This window comes from Pleurodeles waltl, chromosome 8 (assembly GCF_031143425.1).
Source record: "Pleurodeles waltl isolate 20211129_DDA chromosome 8, aPleWal1.hap1.20221129, whole genome shotgun sequence".
NCBI lineage: Eukaryota > Metazoa > Chordata > Amphibia > Caudata > Salamandridae > Pleurodeles > Pleurodeles waltl.
In genome coordinates this window covers 194,951,438-194,968,697 of record NC_090447.1, presented here as the reverse complement: position 1 = coordinate 194,968,697, position 17,260 = coordinate 194,951,438, and the positions used below count along the sequence as shown (strand labels likewise).

The following is a 17,260-nucleotide window of genomic DNA, read 5'->3' as shown; positions in this document are numbered from 1 at the left end:
AACTCCCTCTAAGGCCCAAGTTTAGGAATTTTGGTGCAGGGTAGCGCAGCAAATCACCTTGCTGCACTGCCCTGTGTCAAAGGGAAAGGGCAGGAATGTGCTGTGTCTATGGCATACAGCACATTCCTTTACTTTCCTCCTGTGCTGGGAACGTATTGGCAGCCTAGCACCAATGCAGGCACCCTAACACCATGGTGCAAAGGTGCCTGCATTGCATGCATGATTGTTTTGTGCAGAAAGGGACACCTTCCTGCACAAAAACTATTCTGGGAGGCTTTTTCCCTCTTTCTATGTGTGCAGCAGAAAGCAGCACACATAGAAAGAGGAAAAAACGAGGAGAAATAGTGATATTTCTTCTTGTTGCGCCTCCCCTGGTAGGCGTAGACGTAAGGTTTTGGCTCATCTCCAGGTCTTGTAAATCTGGAGATGCGTCAACATCCATGGGTGTTGCGTGGGAACATCCACTGCAGCTCCCATGGAACTCCTTCTTAACGTAGAATAAGGCAACACAGTGATGTACTCTGCCTTGCCTTACCCCATATTTATGAGGCCATTCAAAGCCATTCAAAGACATGCAAAGTGGATTTGTGTGGCCTCATAAATATGATTTTGTGGTTTGGGCTGCCTTTGCATCACAAAAAGTGACACAACTGCGGCACATGGACCTCATAAACATGGACCTAACTGCATGCTAGGCATTGGTAACAATAAGTGTTCTTGCTAGCCTTGATCAAAAAAGGATACCTTTGCTTACTTTTTCTTTCCCTCAAAACATTTTCTTTTATAAATAACTTGAGTAGCAGTAATTTGTATAATAAATTCCATGGGCAAGTGATAATAATGGATTAAATACACAATTTTGCGCTTCCAAAATCACAAGCAAGATAAATTAAAACTAAAACAGAAAACATTCGAATTTAACAACATATTGAAAAAATGTATTTTATTTAGAAAGGACATATTTCGTTGCAAAGGGATTGGGAGGTGTACGGATGCAAAAGAGGGGATCGTATAAATTCTTGTCGAAACAAGATCACGTGGTACTTTCCAAATTCTGATTAGCAGTGCTTCAGTCTGTGAGGTTCTAAAACTGCTGTGCCTTTCCGAGAATGGTATAAAAAGGAAATCGCAAAAAGTTATCTTTTTTCTGGGAGGGAACACAAGTTTATCATCAGGAATCCCTCCGTCGCCAATTGGTCCACAGTAACTATTCTGATTTCCTCTGACATCACTTTGTCCTGGGGCGCGAACGGAAGTTCATGCCATGGTTTCCTTTCGGATTGTCCGTCTCTGGTGACAAGTAAGGATACTTGTGAACGATGATCTTCCCTTTGTTCTCGATCTTTTCTTCAACCTTTTTGGGTGCTTAAGTGAGATTCCAAGCTCCTCCAAGATAGCGTTGAAAGACAGACACTGTGGGGAAAAAAACACAGTTTGTGACAGAACTTCAGAAGCAAAAAATCCACACGAACAGGCTACAAATCATGAATGCTCTAGCGCAAGTAGTGTAGGGGAGCTTTCCATTTCCTAGGAGCATTCTTTCCGTCATCGAATTAAATACCTCAGACATAGTACAAATACGAGTTTGTTTTTGTGAACCCTTCACCTTTTCTCACGTTGTGCGAGCGCAAACGTCACCTGGGAAAGGTGAGTTTTCCCAAAATTCCAAATAACTCTGGGTATACGTTTTATTACATTGTAATTGCGCACATTGTGTGTATTTTTTTCTTCGTAAACCCGTATGAAATATGCACATTTAACTAGTCTCCTGTTTACGTCCTTTCTGTCTAGATAAAGCCGTTTCTCGAGCAACGGGACCCTACACAGCACGATTGTTTTTGCCTGGACTCCTCGAGTCATCGAATAAAAAAAATAGTAAGAATTTCAGAATGAATAACATATATGTAGACAATCTTAACTTATGATGTGCTCTTGCATGTCAATTGCATTGGTATCTCCAAAACACGACAGAATTTTGCTATTTGCTGTGCGACAAGCTCAGACATACCACGTTTGCTTTTTTTCAATTATATGTATTTGTTTCATATTTGACATCAGCATAAGCGCACACAACTCTCGTATTGTGACATTTACAGTTACAGAAAGTAAATTCACTGTGGCTGTCTTTTCATTTCACATTTTGTTATTTTGCAAGTAGGACCGAGGCCGAATGCAATACTGAATAAATGCTCGCGCTGTCAATGTTCAGGTGACAACATTTCACCTGGGGGGTCAAACACAATTCTGTTCCGAAAACAGCTCAGAAACATGAGAGGAACTGAGAGGAAGATGCAGATAAAAAAAACACATTTCGCTCTTTGCTTTTTAAGTATTAGCAAGTGCTTCAGTTTTGTACCGTTTTCCATCCTTTTTGAATGTTTTACTTATTATGGATGTCAGTCCATATTGACCCAATGTGCTGCTGTCAAATATTTAAAAATAATAAATCATATAGGGAGGCAATTTCGTTTTCTTTGAGAAGATCTATGTTGTCTCAGAATAGTTTAGCAACCTGTCAATAAATGAATACTCTGAAATCAACGGGCAATTTCACTTGATGCAGCAAATTGCCTCAAGGAATGAGCAGTGCTTTGATTACTTCCTAGAAATTCTCATTATACGCGGTTCTACTCTTCTTCGTCAGATTATGGAGGATGGGCTCAACCAAAACAGGAAATTAATCTGCAACAAAATCTGTCTTTTGACTGTCACAACTCCTCCTCATTTGATGAAAATGAATGATCCCCAGCGCACCTTCTCTCTGACATCGTTTTGTGAAATAACCAAATCCACCAATCGGCTGGCACCACACTTGGATTGATGACAAAAAAAGGAAAAGGAGGGTACTTTGATTATGAAGAATGTACACTCAGCTACATTTTCCGGTTAGAGTTTTGTGGGAAAAGCAACACAGCAGTACTTTGCAGGTGTTTTGCATTTGACTTGTATTCCAGTCAGGTGTGAAACAGAAACGGTGGGCGGCCAGTGCTACTTTTCTAGGCCTTCACAATTCTCTGTCCCCATAAACCATCTGCATAACCAATGTACCACAGCTCCTCATTGAAGTAATGTCTGCACATTAAATTAGTGCCCAACTTTAAAGGAAGAATTAGTGCCTAAGTGCCGTACAAATAAGGAACCTCCCTAGATACCATAGGCATATTTGAATCAGCAGGACTTGATGTAATGCCCTATCATTGGCTTTAAAACTTATTTTCTCAGTCTGATTTGGCAGCATAGTTGTCAATGGGACCTATGAGCTGAGCTTTCAATTATTCAGTTTCTTGCATCAGCCTCTTTCACCAATTGGGTTGTCACTTTGTCGCTCTGGTCTTGATTCAGCCCTATGAAGTAATCCGTACCTCTCACCTAAAGTTACTGGCTGGTTGGGGTTATCCTTTCTCCTCCACTCAGTTGCTCGCATTGAACTGACAAACGGACTACTTTACTAGTATAACCCTTTTAGAAACTGGGTTGTAATCAAGCAGCAACCACAATCCTAGTCAGGGTAACTATCAGGCAAACCCTAAATTAACCTTTGCTCACCCTCAGCGAGCTTGACACAAAACAGTCAGGCTTAACTTAGATGCAGTGTGTAAAGTATTTGTGCAACACTTCACACAGTAAATCAGTGAAAACACCACACAAAATGCATCCACACCAGTTTAGAACAATAGAGTAAGATTAAATAAAATAATAACAAAATGACAAATATCCAATAAGTAGAAATTGAGTCATTAATTTTTAACCTCTTGGGTGCAGGCGTCCGCCACTGGCACTGGAATACAGTACAGGCTTAAACATGACTGGATCAAACAAATAAACAGGAAGTCAAGTGGTGGTGGTGCTGCCCTTGCTCTCTTACCCTTTTGACAACAATTGTTGCTGACCACATCTAGAATCAGTTCACCCAGACCCATTCAGGGATAACTGATTATAGGCATTCCATGAGTAAGCTATCATCCTAGAATGATGTCAGTGACACATGATCATTCTATTCTCATCAACAGAACAACAACAATTGGGTCAAGTTGCATGAAAAGTACCACATAGCTCCAGTGCCTTCCATAACGCATTCACTTTAGAAATGGAGCCTCATGTAAACTTACTCATTGTAAATGATAGCACTATGAATCAATACACCAATTACATTAAAAGAATCAGAATTTGTCTTTTTGGAACTGGATGCCAGGTGCTAAATAAAGCTAAACAACTATGCCAAAAATCAGAATTCCATCTTGTTGCAAACTACATAAGAAAAGTTCTCGTTTCAGAATTCATTCCTGACTGACAAGAATCACACCTGAGGTCACCACCCTTACCACCAACTCAGTCACTCGGGTCCAACCATGAGACCAAGTTCTCTTTCATGACAAAAAATCCAAACAGATTTTCACTGCTGATTTCAATGCAATAGAAATTGAATTGCGGACCATAATATGATAATTCTATGACAGGTCCTCACCCACATGGATACAGAAAATGATTTTCTTATTGACATCCAGGTCGCACCTCCTGTGGGAATTTTACTCTATCTCGTGTCAAATGGCTGAAAAAATATTAAATTGTTAATAGATTTATTGAGCTCTATTATGCCAGAGGAAGGGCTTTATTCTAATCACCAGTGATCTATTTTGTTGCTGATGATTTAATGTTAAGCTGTGCTACCCCTCAGGTTACCCTATTAATGTTGTATTAGAGCATGAAATATGGGTTATCCCAGAGGCAAATCCCCTACAGATCTGAGTAATAAAGAGGGTATCATCTAATGTACTTGAGGTAAGACTATTGTTTGAATAATCTAAATGGATGGACTGCATGAGATTTACCAGCTAGTAGTCTCTTTTATTGATTATATTTCAATTTTCTGAATGACTAACAGGGGGTACTAAATCTTAAATTGATCCAATTTGTAGAAATCAACCATTACCCTGTGGTGTGTAATTTGTTATTGGATGAGGTGAAAAAGGTAAAACTAGATACAATGTTGCCCACGTATAATGGGAAAAATACATAAATGAATAGCAGGAAGAATAATACTAGGCTACAGTAAACCAACACAATAATTGGAAGGGCATCTAAAACAAATAAGTAGTAATAAACACTCAGTTTATGAGACAATTAAAATATGTGAACAAAAACCAAACATCATGCAACTAACGCAGAATGCATCCTTATTAGAATAAAAGAATGATATTGGAATTGTACGGAAATATGATGTAAGATATTGGTAGCTTGACATCATAAAAGAAAAGGAGCCAGAGTCATCTTAGAAAGAGCAAAAGATTAAACAATGTTAGAAAATGGGGTAGAAACATATCCAGAGACAAAGAGTTCTATAAAGAGGTTTCTGTTCTCCCGCAAGTTTTATTTCCAGTTTGTCACTTGATATTTGATATATGCAATGTAGTACATGTGAAAATATGAGTATGTGGTAAATATCAAAGTCACAACTTGCTATTGCGAGAATGTTGAAGTTGAAATATCACTTTTGCCAAACGAAATGCTTCAAACTTTAATTCTAATTTATACAAGAAATATTAACATGCCCCAAGCATAATGTAGCAGATGTCTATTTGTTGCCTGTTTCATGTGTACGTGGAAAAGGAAGCTCCAAAACGGAGCCATATTGATGCTAGTCAAAAAGGCAATCATTAGTGCTCACTGAAACTTAATGTATTTTAAATATGGCAGCAATTACCTCCTTAAAATAATACATCGAGGTTGGGTGATACTTAGAGCTTTCTTGTGGAGCTAGAAACATTCACAAATCCTAAACTTTATTTCAGTATTCAGGATGATTTGCCTGCCTGACAGGTGGTGCCAACTACATAGCCGCCAGCTGAGTGTGCCCTGAAAAGTGCCCTGAAAAGAAAAATCTATTATCTATATATTGGCATACTTGACAGTTGTATTGTGAGCTGATGCTTGATACAGATGCACACATTTCACATCTCAGATGTAAACTTGAGTGATATGTTTTCCTCACTTACATCTAGAGAAAGGTCAACATTCCTAGCAGATAATGTTAGTTCAAAAGGCTGTATGCCTTCATTTATACGGAAAATTGAAAATTGATCTTTTAACTCAATTGACCAATTTCACTCATAGGTGAGTCGGGTGTAAAATGTGCAATAATATTTGCACATGCTATCTATAAATCAAGTATGACATATAAGGTTGAAGTAGATTGTTTCCACCTTTGTTTAGAAAGATAGTATGTCTTGTGCAGAAACCGTAGTTGTCTGCATTTAAATGTGCAACGCTTGGGAGACATGTGTGTGTGTGCAAATTAAGATGACCGAATCCTGCAGAGCCCCAGCGAGCCTGTGCAACTACAATTAATTTAATTCTGACAGAAAGCCGGAAATCCCTTATTAACAGCTACCCATTAAAGGTCATCTTTGTGGTAGACTGTGGTGTCTTTTTTTCTTCAGCATTTGTGGTGCTTGTGGATGCGTGGTGATCCTAAAGTCTATACCAGCTTCTCTACTCTTTGTTACCAAGACTCCAGTCAAAAGCGGCAGAGCCATTCCTGCTTTGGCCTTGGATCCCTCCTGTATTAGGCTTAGCTGCAGCACCAGTGAAAGTATACTGGTTTGGCTTTTGACTTCAGTTTTTTCAAATTATTGCTGCAGTACTTTAATTATTTCTATTTCCCTATAATGGCAATTGGGTACAAATATTATTATTGAATATGTATGACAAAAATGTGTCTACTGAGGCTAATTAGCATAAACAAACAGTATATCCTCTGCCTAATAAATCTACAATTGTTGATTCCTCAGAACCATCTCTTATCACAATTTTAAATGAAATACAGGCTGTAGATTGCAATACAGACAATATTACTATGGAGATTTAAAATATTGGTAAAGATATGTCTGGTCTGTCAGTAACTGTTTCTGATAGCAAAATCAAAATCAGAGATGATAAACTATGTTTAACCATTTGCGTCATATTACAGCAAAGAAAACAGAAAAGGACAATGCAATTTAAGAATTTTCAAACTGCCTAAAGAAATTGAAGGTTCCGATTGCAGAGTTTATTTGGAGAATTTGCTGCCTAATCTTTTGAATTTGAAATGTGCAGCAAAATTTGAGATTTACAAGGCTCATTTAATCCTTTCACACCACAAAGGTAGTCAGATCATATCCAGAAATGTAAAATTTCAAGTTATATGACATAACCATCTAGTAATGATAAGAAATAAAAATCCCTTCTTTACTGGTTAACAGCAACAAACTTTTTATACATCAGAATTGTGGAAAGATAATGGTATCATCCATAAGGAATTCACTCTCAAGAAGCAGACTGAAAATGTTTGGCTTATAATATGGTCTTTTTGATTCTTTCACTATGAGAATCTGGCAAAACCATATGTCTTAATCACTTCACTGTCCCGAAGATCTTCAAGCATTGCTTGATCACCATTATCCCTTCTCTATGGACACACAGGAAGTTTACGATCAATCTAACTATTGATGTTTACATTTTCTAGTTATTAATGTGTAGGCATTCTTTAGTTAAGATATACTATTTGCGGGATCATGCACTGCGTACTCTTGTGCATGCTAATGTGTGCTTCAGCATTGTTGTTTGTGTTGTGCTTTGTTTAGTTTTTGTTGTCTAGAGTTAGTCTTGTTCATTCAATATGATCTATTTGTAGGAGCTATTTTGAAGTTTCCTACTGGTCAAGACTTGTATTAGCTTACATTTTCAGAATAATTTCACTTTTCTGTGTTACTTATTTACTTCACTGATAATTCAAATCAGCTTAAAATAATTTCTCTCGATGTGAACGTTTTAAGACATCCAGTTAAACATATGAAAATACTAGACTATTTTGCTAGACATAAATTGGACATTAGCCTAATTCAAGAGACTCATATTTACGATAAGATCATATCTTACATGAATAAGCAATAGGTTGGGAATATTATTTTGTTCTCCTGCCATTGCAAGAGGAATGGAGTTGCCATTTTAATTTCTAAAAAGCTGTAACTACAAGTACTAGATAAGCATTCTAATGCAGAAGGTACATTTGTATATGTTAAAGTCAAAATGGATACATTTACACTACATTTAGCTAGTATTTATGGTGCTACGGCTGGTGATCCAATTTTCCAGAAACATATCACTTCCAAAGAGTTATAGGCAATGTTCCCCTTACTGCAGGTGAAGATTTTACTTCAGTATGTTATCGTCATGTTGATAGACTTTCTACTACAAATGTACATGCCCCAAAACTTTCTGTTTATTAAAAACATTGTTTATGAATTCCAAACTTATTGCTATGTGCCCGCTTCATTTTCCATCCCACTGAGATATGTTTTTTTTAATCCTCATAATTATTTTTCACAAATTGATTATTGCTTATTGTCCAGAAATTTACGTCACTTCATTTCTATTCCTGCAATTTGCAAAATTTATATCTCAGTTCATGCTATGATTTCTGTGTTTAAAATTAGATATTTTTTCTGTTTCTAAGTCTAGTTGACATATTGATGTTGTTGACACTGCTCTCAAAAATTATAAAAAATGATAAAATGTTGTCTTTTATTGATGCCTGAGTTTCTCTCAATGCTGATGGTGAAACATCTAATATTTTATGCTGAGATGCTTTTAAGGCATATATTTGAGATATAACAAATTCTATGGTGGCTTATAAAAACAAAAAATCACTCTAAAATATCTGAATTCGAAAATACATTTCCAAGATTGAACGTCTATTTATTACATCTAATAATAACACTTTTAAGCCTATGCTACAGAAGCTTCATTATGAATATAATTCCTTACTTAGCAAAGTAGCTGGTTTCCAAATTTCATATGAGAAAGCAAAACTATATTTTAATGCAAATAGATCTTAGAAATTACTAGGCAATTATCTTCTTATAAAAAAAGATAGAACTCAAGCAATGGCACTCATGGGAAAGATAAAAAATGTGCATTATCTACAACAAATAATATTAACAATTTTTTAGAATGTTATTCCTCGTTGTACAGCATACTGGAAACCCGCAATACTAATATTATAAATTATTTTTTGAACTGATGTAACCGTCCTCTAATTTCACAATCTGATAGATCCTACTTTGTTTAACCTATTTCCATTGATAATATTCCTACTACTATTTGTTCTCTAAAACCAAGAAAGTCCCCCGGACCTCCTGGTATACCTGCTGAGTTTTTCTAAAAAATGTTCTACTCTTCGCTCTTATTTATTTACTGATTTTAGCACTACAAGATATCAACATCAAAACGTTTAACATGGAATGTGGCGGGAATTAGAAATAAAACAGATGATGTTGACTGGGGGATGTATATAGATGAATTTAGTATATGTCTGTTTCAGGAAACTTGGGCTATATCAAATATATATGTAGACCGGGGTTTTGTTCTTTTTGCAAGACAGCTAGGCGTTCCTCTGCTGGCAGAGCAGCTGGAGGGCTTATCGCTTGGATAAGAATATCAGAGGTGGGAAAAGTTAAAGAAATGCATGTGGAGTCGCCTGATATATTGCCCTTGTCTATTCAGACGAAGCAAGGTCTACTGCTACTCTGTGTTAATGTCTACAGTAGGCCAGACCAGTCAAACAAAATATCCCAAACCATCCAGATTTTGAATGCCCTTGTCCTGGATTATCGCATGACCCATTATATCATCATAGCTGGCGACTTTAATGTGTGTCTGGAACATAACTCTGAATATCAGAAATCACACAGCTAGAGGATGTGATATGGAATATTCCTCCGTATACATCTCAGCAAAAGCAGTCAAAATCTAATGTCAGGGCCCTGCAGGTCATAGATCTTATATTAACTCATGGTCTTCATCCAGGGAATGGTCAATATCCATTGGATGTCCCTGCCAAACCCACATATTTTAGAGGGTCCTATAGCAGCACTCTCGATCTTGTACTTATTGATGTAAGACTATGGCATATCATTAAAGATCTCAAGGTGGGGGATCAATATAATAGTGATCATGCCCCCATTCTGGTAATATATGACAGGCAGCTCTTAAAAAAAAAAGATGCACAATTACATCATGACGTTTCTTCTTCTCTAAAGGTATCCTCTAATAAACGTACCTTGAAATGGGCCTCATTTAGAAATTCAAACAAACTATGGGAAAAATTCTGCAATTTAATTTCAGTTCACCAATTACCCCCTTCCTTGCTATGAGAGAGCTATTTGTTAGATCTTGTGGTGCGACTAAACCTGTGGGAGCAAATCCGCATAACAGGTGGTTTGGTAAGATATGTAAGCACTCTAAGAGTAATCTTCTAACAGCAATAAAACTAAAAGATAGAACTGAGATAAGCTATGCTAGGCATGAATACGCATCTGCAATTAAGATTAGTAAACAACAATGGGAAGAAACATGAAGAAGCAGGAGCTATTGATGATGGCAAGGGACAAAGATTTCTACAGTTTTTTGACCCTCGTCGCCAGAAAGGGGCTTAGCAAAAATTCTAGACCTGATTGCCACATCTCCCCTGATCAATGGATAATCCATTTTTCTGAGTTGTATAGCTGTGAACCTGCCTCTCTTCATGTCCTTGATAACGAACCCAGCTAAGAGTTGCCACCTATATCTAGTTTCACCCCGTTTTCTCTTAAGGAAACTGTGATTGCTATTAAGGCTCAAACATCTGGTAAAGCCCCTGGGTTGCATGGTATACCCGTGGACATGTTTAAATCTGATCTTGTCTCCTGGGGTTCCTATATCAGCAAGTTGTCAAATGCCGTTTTGGCAAGTGGCATCCATACTAAAACCGGGAAGGGAGCAATTATCGTTCCCTTTTATTAAAAAGGCAAGAGGGCCGTACCGGGAAATTATCGACCAATTAGCCTCATGGACAATTTACAAAAATATTTTGCTATCAGGTATTGAGCAGGCTCAAGTAATGGATGAAAGATAATGAAGCACTGAGCCATTTACAGGCAGGCTTTAGGCAGAAGATTAGAACGGTTGACCAGGCTTTTCACTTCCTCATGATCAAATGGAAATTGGTGGACCTGGAGGCTAGGAAACTTTAGGTTGCATTTGTTGATCTTAGGTCTGCCTTTGATCTGGTCCCACGTAGAAAACTCTGGGAAGTTATGAATAAAGCTGGAGTGCCAGGCCCTTTGTTAAATCTTATCAAAGAGATGTATTCTGGGAGCTATGCCAGAATTACATGGGGGAGAGAAGGGGAATTAACTGACAAGATTGCGGTACGCAGAGGAGTGAGGCAGGGATGTGTGTTGGCCCCCACACTCGTTCTATTGTTTATCAACACATGTATCCCCCATCTATAGGATTGTGTCAGTGATGCACCCAAAATAGAGGGGGAGAGGATTCCTTGCCTGCTGTTTGCAGAGGATACCTTGTTATTATCTCAAACTGCTTTAGGCCTTACCAATTTGATGGAGAAGTTTATGGGCTTTTGTAAAAATCATGGCTTGGAAATCAACACTTCCAAAACCAAATATATGGTGTTTGGTGATCTTAAACAAAAAATAAGGAGGAAGATATGTCTGGAAGGAGAGGTTCTGGAAAGAGTAACTGACTTCGACTACCTGGGATTAAGATTGGAGGACTCCCATAAATGGCAGGCACATGTATCGAAGTCAGTTATGAGTTTAAAACAAAAATTGCGGTGTATTTTATGATATGCTGCTAAATCGTCTAGCTTTGCAATTACTCATACGATAGAAATATATAAAGCCCAAACAAGGGGTGGAGTATTATATGGTGCAGAGCTATGGGGTTACTGTAATCTGAATGATTTGGAGAAAGCCGAAAACCTCTTTTTGAAAGCGTTATTAAAAATTCAGGCAAGTTCCCCTACCCTGCCCATTAGGTTGGATTTGAATCTCCACCCTATATTGCATATTGCTGCCCTAAGGCCATTGATGCACTGGATCAGGGTATGGTCCCTTGGACATTTTTGGCCCATGCAGAGTTGGGCTTAGTGCCCTGATGAGTACGCAAGCCTCAAAGAAAGTTAGATGGTGCAGCCATGTTAGAGAAACTCTTTTTAATCTTGGGTTGGGGGATTTTTGGTCAGACCCTCTTCACCTCACAAAAAATGCTGTACAGACTCTGAAGGATGCATATTGGTTGAATGTTCAAGTGAAAAAATTAGCAGAGGTTCCCTCGCTTAGTTTAACTGATAGCTTTTTATCTTTGAAATGTCATTATGAATTTGAGCATTTTAGGGACTTGATTGCATCTCCTTTAGCACGTGCACTTTACATTAGATTTAGGATGGGAACATTACCACTTTGCTCTTTTCCTTGTAAATGGACAATTTCTGCCTCGGACAATGACTTATGCCCAATGGGATGTGGAGCTGTTGAACATATAGCTCACGTTTTATTCTGTTGCCCTGCCTATTCAAAGCAGAGAGCTTGTTGGCTTATACCATTGTGCAGATCCATGGGCTTTAGGAGCGGTATATTAGCCCTTAGGATCTTTAAATCAAATGCTTATGGCAATGTGGAATGTGCAATGGCAACATTTCTGGAGGCAATCTGGCCCATCAGATGTAAATTTTTGAAACATTAATCATGATATATAGTATTATTCCTGTTATGAGCCAGTGATTGCAAATTGAAAGCCAATATTTTAGTGAGGATCTATGAGAACTAGTTTTTCAGCTGAGAATATGTGATGTGTTGTGATTCCTCAGTTATGACTTTTAATATTGTGTGTCCCAGTCTCAAATGTGTTTATCACATTATATTCTATTTTTAAATTAGGTTTTTTTCTGGTAGAATTGATATATTTACTGCTTGTTATTATTAGCTAGAGATTTTATGATTTTCCTTTCTATTATATTTGTAGATGAATTTATGTAATTGTTTATGTGCTTTTATGGTAATGTTTTTTCTTACCGAAATAAAGCTACTACTACTACTCCTACTACTAGTACTATAAGTATGGTATCAAGGTCTTTTACAGATGCTTTTATAGTTGTACTTTCTAAGCATGATTAAGACCACACTAAAGAATCTAATTATCGTCCAACCTCCCTAATAAATCAAGATTGCAAAATATTTGTAAAAACGTTAGCCCCTGGGTTATCAAAAACTTTGAATAACATTATTCACATAAACCGAACAGGTTTTATGTAAAGTATGCACTCTGGTGATACCAGAATTCTATTTCAAGTAATAGAAGCTATTCCCTTTGCAATTCTTTCTGTACTTTTTCTATCTGGCTTTCTAGCACTGGATGCTGAGAAGGTATTTGATAAGGTTCACTGGCAATACGTATTCTGGCAATTCTTATTCTCAGCTATATCAGCCTCTAATATTGGTGACTTGTTTACTGAAATGGCTTCTGCTCTCTAGTATCACTCCTTTACAAACCTCTTATGAGTGTTTGCTACCCCACTTCCTTTAACTTATTCAGTGGAATTAGACCTAGATAAGGATTCCCTCTACTTTTTTTATTGGGCATAGAACCTTTTCTTTCTCTTATTGGAAACTCAAATGAGAATAGAGGATTAATCATGAAAAACATCACTTTCTCAGTTTCTGCCTATGCTGATGATGTTCCTTTATTTATTAGTAATCCAGATACATCAATACCTAGTATTCTAAATTTCATTCATGATTATTCCTTTCTTTCTAGGTAAAGTTAAAATATTAGCACAACAGACCTTTTCCCTATAAGTGTTCACTGCGCTCTTGGAATGTTATAAAATAATGACATTCTCTGACAAAAAGAGAAATATTAATATCTTGGTATTCAATTCTTAACCTCTATCAAAAAAACCTTGAACTATGTTCACTTAATTTCAGAAAATCACATCCATCCAGAAATAGTCATCACTATGATTAACATAGTGGGGGGAAATTGAATTTATCAAAATGGTCGTTGTTCCTCAAATATTATACAGATTATTTATGCTTTCTCCATAATTCTCACTGGCACAATCCCCTAACAAATTAGCATAATGTTACATTTTGGAAATCTTGTATTGAAACTAGAATTTGTTTTAGTAATTCCTTGTTTATTTCGGATAAACAAAACCATAAAACATTGACATAAATTGCAATATACTCAGAAGCCATAAAAAGTTAATAACACTTTTATAAAAAACGTAATCATATTAAAAATGAATACGAACCATTTGTGATAATTTATTTGAGCGATGTAGCTAAAAATATAAAAAATTACTATGAATCATATGTATAAAAAGCCTTTAGCAGCACTTAAAAATGAAATCAGGTTAGCCTAAACATTACATTCATTTTAGATGGCTGGTCAATCACAATTGTCTTCAGCTGGAAGTGGTGAGCACAGCTAAACAAGCATTGGATGTTGTGCAGAGTGCATTATTTAGTCGCTACATCACCTGTTCCGGTGGCCTACTTTGATCCTCTAGGCCTTGCCCTTTTCACTTTAATTGGTGATCGTAGATTAGGGCGGTAAGACGGAGGTCGGGCTGGGCCCCCGACCCCGTTATCGAAGACTCTCGAGTTCTTGGGCCTAATCTTTGCATGATAAACAATTTTACTCTTGTGCGTGTGAATGTGCGCTTGGTTGTTTTGGTAGCATTTGCATGCTGATACTCGAATCGGCAAGACACGCGATTCTTTGCTCGTGTGTTAACTCTTGATATTCATTGTGCGCTACCATTTTATGGCATTTACAAGGTAGCATTCGAATCGGCAAGATGCGCAATTCTTTTCTCGTGCTTAATTCATGTTATTCATTGTGCACTACCATTCCTTGGCAGTTACATGGTGGCATTCAAATCGGCAAGACATGCGATTCGTTTTCTTGTGCTTTAACCCTTGATATTCATTGTGCGCTACCATTCCTTGGCAGTTACATTGTGGCATTCGAATTGGCAAGACGCGCAATTCTTTTCTCATGCTTAATTCATGTTATTCATTGTGCGCTACTATTCCTTGGCAGTTACATGGGGGCCTTCGAATCGGCAAGACGTGCGATTCGTTTTCCTGGGCTTTAACCCTTGATATTCATTGTGCGCTAACAATTCCTTGGCAGTTACATGGTGGTACTCGAATCGGCAAAACGCGCGATTCATTTCCTGTGTGTAATTCATGTTACTCATTGTATGCTACCATTTCCTGACATTTATTTGGTGACATTCGAATCAGCAAGCCGCGCAATTCCTTTTCTGTGTTTAAAATCACGGTGTTCATTATGCGCTACCATTTTAAGGCATTTACTTGGTGACTTTCGACTTGGCAAGTCGCGTGATTTATTTCTCGAGTCTAATCTGTGTCTTTCATGGTGCACACTCATTCTATGGTATTTACTACCCATGTAAAAATCTGCAATGTGCGCAATTCATGTTCCGGCAATTTGAGAGAAAAAAAAGCCAGAGTTCTAGATGTAATGTTGTGTGTTCCTAAATATGTTTCTCAAACACGATTCATATGATGGTTTAGAAATCATTCAGATTGTTTCCTGATCCTCATGCAAAGGATAATACTTGAATTTGAAAGAAGTTGCATTTAACCTTTCTTGATTCCCTCACAGGTATCCAGTCATCTTGAAGCCTAGTCATTTTAAGTCTATCCTTAGGTTGTCCATGTTTTCAGAATGACAATGCTTAGAGTCATAGCCTAGTATTGATTCAGATGATGTCATCTTGATATTGTGTGTTTTAACCTTTTTGCTTCCTACAGTTCTCCTTCCCAGCTGTTCCCTTCCTAATCCCCTTTTCCCCACTTGGACTCTCTTAGACTCTGTGACAATTCAAATCAGAGTATTGGAGCTGTCTTGTGGTGGAAGTGTTAGGAACGTGCACAGACTCTGAGGATCCTGTGACTCTGACATAGCGTCTGGCTGTGCCACCCACTAAAAGTATGGTTTCTTTATGTGCTATTTGAAGGGGAATTATGCAATGTCAGTATACTCCTAGAACCTCTGCAAACCCAAGGAAGTCAGCAGTTTCTGGATATTCTTACACCAGCCAATTTTGCAATACCCATCTAACCTTATTACATTCTATAGAGCTTCATCAAAGGCAGCTTGTTTGGTGATAGTTATTAATCTTCCCCAGAACAGGAGTGGTCTTAATCTTGCTTTATTTAACATTGACTTTCTAACCATACTGTGGCTCAGTGGATGTGTTAGAGTGCTAGTGGGGAGAGAGACCAAGGTTCTAAGGAACTTGTGTTTGGATTTAACAATGTCAGATAGGTTACAAAAGCCCCAGAGTTCAGTGAAATACAGCGCTATGGCTACAGCCTTTAATTCATAAACCTGCAATGCTGGAGTGACAGGTTTGCTGTAAGATGTACAATGTTCCTTCAGAACAGCATCAGGATTTGTTTGAGTTTTAGGGTCGCTTTATCTAAATGCTTTTTCCTTATCATGCCAGACATTAGCTTGCTTCCCAAATACTCTAATGCATCCACTCTTTCCGTCTCCTCTCCACTCTAGGTCATTTTTCCTCTAAAGGTTTTATGCTGATTAATAGTCAAGTACTTAGTCTTGGCTGCATTTACCTCCACACCTCAATCCGAATAAAATGTTTCAAAGTGGTTCAAAAGGGTTTGCAGCCCACTTGATGTTTGCAACACCAGCAAGGTGCCATATGCAAAGAGTAAAGTGAGTATCTTTATGTTAGCCAGTGATAGGGCATCAGCAGGTAGAATTGAAAGGAAATGCAAAATTAATTCAAATATAATAAAAACAAAGTAGGGGCAAGAACACATCCCTGTCAGATGCCCCTCTTGACTAGGATTTGTAAGTTGGCCCAGATTTCCCCATCAAACGCCTGGCATAATTGCCCTCATGGAGACCAATTACAATTGACAGGATGTTAGGGGGCAATCTAATGTCTTGCAGCACCTACCACAGCTTCTGTCGGGATACCATATTAAACACAGACTTCAAATCGACAAAGGCCACATTTAAGTGACACCTTGCCGATTAGCCCTGTTTTCCAAAAAATGGAAAACCTGGTCTAACATGCTAGTTTTTTTCCTAAACCCTGCTTGATATGGAGTGAACATTTTCCCTTCATCTATCCAAACATGGAATTTCTCAAGTACCACCAGAAAACAAGAATTGTTTAATTAAATGACATTTGTGAAAGTGATGCATTTTTATATTTTTTCCGAACAACAGCATAAGTTTTTATTACCCTCCTTGGATTATCATAAATATGAGCTTTTATGTAGTCCTACACTTACCTGTTTTCTGAAGAATATCCGTAGGGCAACATTGTCTTATTCAAAGTTGTGTTTAAACACTTTCAATATGTCTAATCATG

At 37.6% G+C, this 17,260-nt stretch overlaps 1 protein-coding gene across 5 annotated transcripts in view; it reads right to left on the bottom strand.

Moving 5' to 3' along the window:
• Positions 1–919: 919 nt before the first annotated feature.
• The window catches only part of GRIK1 (glutamate ionotropic receptor kainate type subunit 1), a 990,817-nt gene continuing 974,476 nt past the window's right edge, over positions 920–17,260 (bottom strand). For 3 of the 5 annotated variants that reach the window (XM_069204056.1, XM_069204053.1, XM_069204057.1), the window contains one exon: positions 931–1,413. Coding sequence is in view for 3 of the 5 variants with exons in the window: in XM_069204053.1 (XP_069060154.1) it covers positions 1,258–1,413 (156 nt within the window). In the remaining 2 variants the exon portion in view is untranslated. Of the gene's footprint in view, positions 1,414–17,260 lie in introns of all 5 variants that reach the window. The other 2 variants (XM_069204055.1, XM_069204054.1) reach the window with 2 other exon arrangements.